The sequence below is a fragment of the Nematolebias whitei genome, chromosome 6 (genome assembly GCF_014905685.2).
Source record: "Nematolebias whitei isolate Nwh7 chromosome 6, NemWhi1, whole genome shotgun sequence".
Taxonomy (NCBI): Eukaryota; Metazoa; Chordata; class Actinopteri; order Cyprinodontiformes; family Rivulidae; genus Nematolebias; species Nematolebias whitei.
The window spans coordinates 12,831,489-12,839,354 of NC_056503.1; the positions used below are offsets into that span (position 1 = coordinate 12,831,489).

At 37.0% G+C, this 7,866-nt stretch overlaps 1 protein-coding gene across 1 annotated transcript in view; it reads right to left on the reverse strand.

The window, feature by feature from the left end:
- rasa2 (RAS p21 protein activator 2) overlaps positions 1-7,866 on the reverse strand; it is a 67,947-nt gene that overhangs the window by 3,658 nt on the left and 56,423 nt on the right. The window contains exons 20-22 of the mRNA XM_037678492.1: positions 7,070-7,278; positions 2,478-2,581; positions 1,908-2,088 (exon numbers count right to left, since the gene is read on the reverse strand). Coding sequence (XP_037534420.1) covers positions 1,908-2,088; positions 2,478-2,581; positions 7,070-7,278 — 494 coding nt within the window. The remainder of the gene's footprint in view (positions 1-1,907; positions 2,089-2,477; positions 2,582-7,069; positions 7,279-7,866) is intronic.

The window sequence follows — 7,866 nt, forward strand, 5'->3', positions numbered from 1 at the left end:
TCCCTTAAAATGATACATTCTCTCAGTTTAAACGTTTGATCTGTGATTTGTGTTCTATTCTGAATAAAATATTAGATGTTGGCACCTCCACATCATTGCATTCAGTTTTTATTCACAATTTGTTTAGTGTCCCAACTTTTTTGGAATCCAGTTTGTAATATTCTAATTTTTTGAGATACTGAATTTGGGGTTTTCATTAGTTGTCAGTTTTATTCATTAACATTAAAACAAATAAACATTTGAAATATATCAGTCTGTGTGCAATGAATGAATATAATATACAAGTTTCACTTTTTGAATGGAATTATTAGAATAAATCAACTTTTTCATGATATTAATTTTATGACCAGCACCTGTAAATGGAAGTCTGTAGCTCATAAATTTTTCAAGTTTTCGTGCTCACAACATGCACGGGACAGACGGATGGACGGTATTTCCAATTCTCCATTTTTGCTTTGCAATGAGGGACAAAAATGGATGGATGGATGATTATTAAATTGTTATATTTATGAGCAACCCCCCCCAAAACAAACCATCTTCATAAAATCAATATCAGTTTCAACTATCTCTAAAGGACAGAATCAGACCTATAAAAATCCAACCTGTCAACCTCGAATGGACAAAATTATTCATCTAGTACAAGCCAGTCATCTACGTTGTGCCATCTTTCGTTTGCAAAGCATTTCTCTTATTGTGTGAATGTTTATGAAGCATTCACACTACTGTGATCCATTTTTCTTCTGGACATTTTTCAGCATCTTTCTTGTTCCACAGTTTTTGTGCCATTTCAACAAATCATATATCAAAACGTCTGTTTTCAGATTCTTTCTACTGACTACAACATTTTTGTGCTTCTTCTATCTTCTTTCTGCTAATTTCAGCTTGTTATGCTCCTTTCAGCCCATTTATGCAAGTTTCAGCTATTACTGCTATTTCAGCTAATATTCAGCTGTTTTTATGCTAATTTGAGGTTTTTCAGCTAATTCCACATTTTTTGCACTCATTTCAACTTTTTTCAGCCTAATTCAGCAAAATTGTGCTCTCTCCACTTGCTTTTAGCTTCTTTCATCTTTTTTTAGCTACCATTCATTCAGTTATTTTTGTGTGCAAATTTCTGCTTTTTCAGATAATTCCCACTTTTTGTACTAATTTCTGCTTCTTTCAGCCTCAGTGGGCAACATTGTGCTTTCTCCACTTCCTTTTGGTAATTTAAGCTTCTTTCTGATTCTTTATCTACTATTCAGCCATTTTTTAATTTTTATTTTTTTGGTGTGGAAATTCTTGCTTTTTTCAGATTTCCCTTTTTGTGCTCATTTCTGTTTCTTTCAGCCTAATTGTGCACAATTGTGCTCTCTCCACTTCCTTCTGGTAATTTAAGATTTTTTTCAGCTGTTTTAGCTACTTATCAGCTACTTCTTGCTAATTTCAGCTTTTTAAAGGCTAATTTACTATTTTTTGTGCTATTTTCTGCTTATTTAAACCAAATTCAGCATTTATGTGTTCTTTCGGATTTCTTCTGCTAACTTAAGCTTGTTCTTCCATTTCAGCTACATTTCAGCACATTTTTAGCTAATTTCAGCTGTTTATCAGCAAGTTCTTTAGCAATAAGCATTTACACTGCATTTTCACAGGAAATGCAATTTCTCTAGTTCAAATGAAGTTAAATGTGATTTTAGGGACAGCTCACAAATCTCTTTACTTGACTTACAGTAAGTGCAGATTCTGGTGCAGCACATCCAAAACATTTTTATTCTCGACTTTCTTTTAGATTTTGCTCTATATACTGTAGGTGCCACATTTTGTACAGCTGTTTGTATAAACCCATGAAAGGGGGCGTTATAAAAAGGATATCACACATACAGTTCACAGTGTAAGGCACCGTATAAAATACCACTGTCTGGACTTACAGGCTTCCGTACTGTGCTGTGATGTTGTTCCTGCTGTTGTGCTGCCTCTGCAGCTCCTCCATGACGTTTCGGAGCTGTTTGAGAGTCTGAAATGTCTCTTTGGGTTCCTGAATGGTGAACTTGGAGTATTCCTCCTGCTCTCGCTGAGGGCCCTGGTACACCGCCATACTGGCACATGCATCTATAGAAAGAGGATGCACATTGGAGCGTTCAACTCACCCCGATGACCAAAAGTCATCTGCGTCATGCTATGCAACTGTTTCTTCTAGAAGGTATTCAAAATGTTGCTTTTAATTGAAGAGCACATGGAAAGTGTCAAAGAAGAGCAAATAGGTTGATGACATTTTGTCTTCAGTGTGGTCTTTATAGAAGAGCTGCTCCACAGCTGGGCTGAACTCGTCAGATGACTTCACTTTGTTAGGAGTTGGAACGAAGCCCAAACAATGAAAAACAGGTGTCACATTATTACAGGGCACAATCTTTGTTAATGATGTAAACCACTAAACTAAAATAAATAAATAAATAAATCCTGCTTTGTTCCAACTTCAGATTTAATGAACAAATACTGACCCTCCATGTTCTGGAGCTTGGCTTCATTCGAGGAAAGGAGAGAGAAAATCCTCTCCGCCTCCCGGTCACAGTCGATGTCCAGCTGCAGGTTGGCCAGCATGGTGCTGAGACAGGAGGGAACAGAAGAGGAAGAACATGTTTCAGAAGAACAAACAAGAGGCTGCAACAAGTTAAGACACCTAGATAAATGAGCAGCTCGAGACCTAACCAACAAAACTACAACAGTAAAAGTTAGAACGTTGTGTAAAACATAATTAAAATCAGAAGGAAATGATTCGCAAATCTCACCGACGCACATTTTATTAACAGAACAAAGAAACATTTTCAATATTTAAACCAACAAATTGTACCGTTAAAAAAACAAGTTAATTTTAGACTTGACTGCAGCAGCAAATCCCTATAGGTAATTAAGCACCGTGAAGTAGGTGACGTGAACAACAAACAGCTGGAGGAGCGTTTTGTAACTCTTTAGGATGATTTTCAAGAGGTCCGTAAGAAAACTGAGAAGAAGAAGAGCATTTTAAAGAGGCTCGATCTCTCAGAAGTAAAGATGGATAGACGTTCGACAATCAGTAAAAATGTGTCTAAAATAGAGGAACAATTTCAGAATAATGTTCCTCAATGGAAAAAAGGAAGACTTTATCCATTGATTTGATTGATATATATTGATTGACAGACTGAGGTTTTAGTTTTTGGACCTGAGCACCTTAGGAATGAATGTTTCAGTCTTTCTCCCTCCTTAGATGACATTAATCTGTCCTCCAGCTTTAATGTTAATCTTGGTGTTATTTTTGATCAGGACATGTCTTTTATCACCCACATTAAAAATGTTACTAGAACTGCCTTCTTCCACCTGCGTAATATCACTAAAATTAAAAACATCTTATCTAAAAATGATGCAGAAAAACTGGTTCATGCATTTGTCCCGTCTAGACTGGACTATCACAATGGTGTATTATCTGAGTGTCCAAATACGTCTTTAAAACGTCTTCAGTTGATCCAAAATGCTGCTGCCAGAGTCTTAACTGGAGTTAGTGGGAGAGATCATATCTCTCCAGTTTTAGCTTCTCTCCATCGGCTCCCTGTCACATACAGAACTGAATTCAAAATCTTACTTCTAACCTACAAAGCTCTCAACAACCTAGCTCCATCTTATATTACAGATCTTATTATTTCATATTTTCCTAACAGAGCACTTTGATCTCAGACTGCAGGTTTACTTGTGGTTCCTAGAGTTTCTAAAAACAGAATGGGAGGCAGATCTTTCAGTTATCAGGCTCCTCTCTTGTGGAACCAACTTCCAGTTTCTGTCCATGAGGCTGACACATTATCCAGTTTTAAGACTGGGATTAAGACTTTCCTTTTTGATCAATCCTATAGTTAGGGTTGGCTTGTCATGCTGCTTTAAACTTAGACTACTGGAGGACAAAATGACCTGTGAAATGAATGATTAAAAATGAATGGTTTTCATTTGATATTATTTCTATCTTAACATGTGATTCTTGACCTGCCATTGTGTATCTGTTCCTCTCAAACCCAGCTGGTTGAAGCAGACGTCCACTTGTCCTGAGTCTGGTTCTGCTAAAGGTTTCTTCCTCATGAGGGAGTTTTTTCTTTCCACTGTCTCCTTCATGTTTGCTCAGGATGAGAGTTCTGTGATGGAGTTCAATTCAAAGCAGTCTGCTCCTCAGGTAAATAATGTTAAATGATTATTTTTATATAGGAATGTTTCTGTTCAGTGTCCTGAGACGACTTCTGTTGTGACTTGGTGCTATAGAAATAAAATGAACTGAACTGATTCATTAAAAACACAAGAATTTGTAGAAATGTTTGTGCTCAAAGAACAAGGCTGAAAGTCAGATACAGGACAGTTGTGGCACAGCAATAAAAAAGTCCAGACTCTGTTACAAACATTAAATGTGCTCATGCACACTTCCACAAATTATCATCTGTGAACACAGTAAACCAAACAATCCAAATAAATGCTGGTTAAGCCCTTCAAGTCCATCCATCCATTATCTTTTACCCACGTCTTCCTCGTCTCAGTCTTAGGACTTAAGACTCATGAGACCGAGTATCTTGAAGAGTCTCAGACTGAAGAAGTCTTCTGGATAAAATATGAAATGTTTCAACAAAGAAGAATCTGTCCAGAGGACCTGACTCAACCTTGTTAGATTTATAAATTAAATCAAATGCTGTTCTTGAATGTTTTGGAGTTCATGCAGATGCTTGGTCTCTCTGTAAGGGTAGTAGCACTCTGAGTTTCCACCTCAGCAGTCAAAATGATTGCAACTATAACTAGTGTGTAGTTATTACTCAGTAGATAGTATTGGCTCTGGGCAGACATAGATCGATACCGCTGGTCTAGAAAGGTATCAATTAAAAAGGGAGGGCTTACTTAGCCCTTTAATACACATCAACAGGGCCCGTGGGCTGTTCTGGACAGTTTAAGTGTTAAAACTCTATCATGCAATAAAATGCCATCTGTAAACACTGCACAGCTGTCATGTTCTCTGGATCAAACCTCTTCAAAATGGACTGGCAAAGTCGAAAAATGTTCTGTGGTCAGACGAATGGAAGCTTGTAATCCTCTTGGAAACCACAGAGACCATGTCCTCCATAACAAAGCAGAGAGGGAATATCAAGCTCATTAACGTCTCACAGTTCACATTCCTGCATCTCTATGAGGACATGGGGTGAATTACAGTACTGTCTCAGGCATGGGCAGCTTACACATCTGGAAAGGCATTATCACTGCACAAAAGTACATACAGGTTTTAGAACATCTGCTCCCATCCAGCAAGGATGACCAAGGACTGTTCCACAGTTAAAATCAAAAGACCCAAATGAGAGAACATCCCCCTCAGAACCTCCAGCAGCTGGTCTCAGTTCCCAGACTTTTACAGATGGTTGTTGAAAGAAGAGGAGATGTTTCACTGTGGTAAATATGGTCTTGTCCCATATTTTCTGAGATGTGTTGATGCCAACAAACTCAAAAGGAACATTTTTTTTATTTCCTTCAAACGTTGTGTCTAAAACAGTGGAACATTGTTATGTTTACTACGTTCCATAGAGAACAATATGGGTTGTAATTGTGTTAAAGTTTATGAAGCATTCACACTGTTGTGATCCATTTTTCTACTATACGGTTTTCTACACGATTCTCATCCCGCTCCAACCCATTTCACCAAATCATAAATCAAAACATTCAGCTCTTTCAGGACAATCCTGCTGTGACTTTTGGTATTGCTGCAACTTTAGCTTTTTGAAATATTTAGCCCTTTCTGCCACTTTTCCCCCCAGAAAACAAATTGAGCTCATTTTACACATTTCAAATCTTCAGATCTGTTTACAACCTCCTTTCATATTTTGTTCTGCTTCAGCTTCTTTCAGCTTCCTTGTGCAAATTTAAACTTTTTTCCAACTACTTTCTGCTAATTTCAGCTGTTTTTTCAGCTGTTTTGTGATCCCTGCTGATTCTTTCTGCTAACTACAATATTTTCATGCTTCTTCTAACTTCTTTCTGCTATTTTCAGCTTGTTATGCTCCTTTCAGCTTATTTATGAAATTTTAAACTTTTTCTACTATTTCAGCTACTATATAGCTGTTTTTATGCTAATTTAAACTTTTACAGCTAATTCCACATTTGTTGTACTCATTTAAACTTTTCTTCAGCTGAATTCTGCAAAAATGTGCACTCTATGTCCTTCTTATAATTTCAGCTTCTTTCTACATTTTTAGCTACCGGTACTTTTCAGTTTTTTTTTGGGGGGGGTTGTGCTAATTTCAGCTTTTTTCAGCTAATTTTCTACTTTTTGTGCTCATTTCTGCTTTTGTCAGCCCAATTGTGCAAACGTGTTCTTTCAACTTTCTTCTGCTAATTTAAGCTTGTTCTATCTTTCCAGCTACCTGTTTTTAGATAATTTGTAGCCAATTTCAGCAGTTTTCCGTTAAATTCAAGTTTTTCTAGGTAATTTCTGCTACTTTCAGCCTAATTAACTTCTTTCTGCTAATTTCGGCTTGTTATGCTGCTTCCAGCTTGTTAAGCTCCTTTCAGCTTTTTCTGCTATTTCAGCTACTATTTAGTCTTTTTTTAATGCAAATTTGAGCTTTTTCAGCTAAGTCCACATTTTTTGAGCTCATTTCAGCTCTTTCTACTTCCTTCTCATAGGTTAAGCTTCTTTCTTTTTAGATGTTTTTTTTGTTGCTAATTTTAACCTTTTTTTTAGCTAATTTCCTAATTTTTGTACTAATTTCTGCTTATTTAAACCTAAATCAGCACAAATGTGTTCTTCTTTCTGCTTTCTTCTGCTAACTTAGGCTTGATATTATATTTCAGCTACATTGCAGCATTTTTTTAAGCTAATTTCAGCTGTTTTGTAGTAAGTTATGCAATAAGCCTTCACACTGCATTTTTGCAGGAAATGCAATTTCTCTAGTTTGCAATTTAAAATGAGCAAATAATATCGTTCTGTTTTTAATTTTTATTTCACACAAGGTCCCAACGTTTACAGAATCGAGGCTGTACTGAAAACAAACTCGTCCCTTTTCTGGACAGCGTGGGAATGCTGCGATAAAAGAGCAACACTCACATTGTGCACGCCTTGCAGCCTGGAGCGTTGGGACTCTGGTTTTTGCAGCACTGCCAGGCTCCGTTGGTGTAGTTTGACGGGTGGAAAGTGTCCAAGCGTTCCTCGTTACAACAACTGACCTGGCCCAGGATCTCCAGCCACTCGCTGGCCTCCACACAGTTCCCTGCCTGAACATAAAGAGGCTTCTCATTGTGGACCACCTGAAACATCTAACACAAGAGGAAAACACCAGCTCAGTTTGAGCAAACTCATCTGTTTACATCAACAATTACAACAAGTGTGTAAGTTTAGCTACCTGTAGTTAATTATTAAGCGTAAGGTGTGTGTTAGTAAAAATCTCATGAACCAGTGGACAGCTTTTAATAAAACGCTCAGAGAGTTAGCATTGGATTAACTTTCGGAGTCAATACAATTCAAGATGACAGAACAGCTAATGAATACAAGCTAAGTCAGAGCACAACAACTCATGATAACGTCATGCGCCATGAGATTGTGCATACCACTTTCAAAGTTTAACTACTAGGCTACAACTTTGTCATTTTATATATATATATATATATATATATATATATATATATATATTAAAAAATAAAAAATTAGTCCTACACTCTGGCATGATAGGTGGCAGGTGATGTGCATTCCTTCAAGAAGAGCTGTCTTTAACCGTGTGAATGTCTGTGAAGCATTCACACTATTGCGATCCATTTTTCTTGTTTCGACGTGATTTTTGTCCTGCAATTTTCAAGCCACTTCAACAAATCAAAACGTTCAGCTCTTTCAGGACAATCCTGATATGA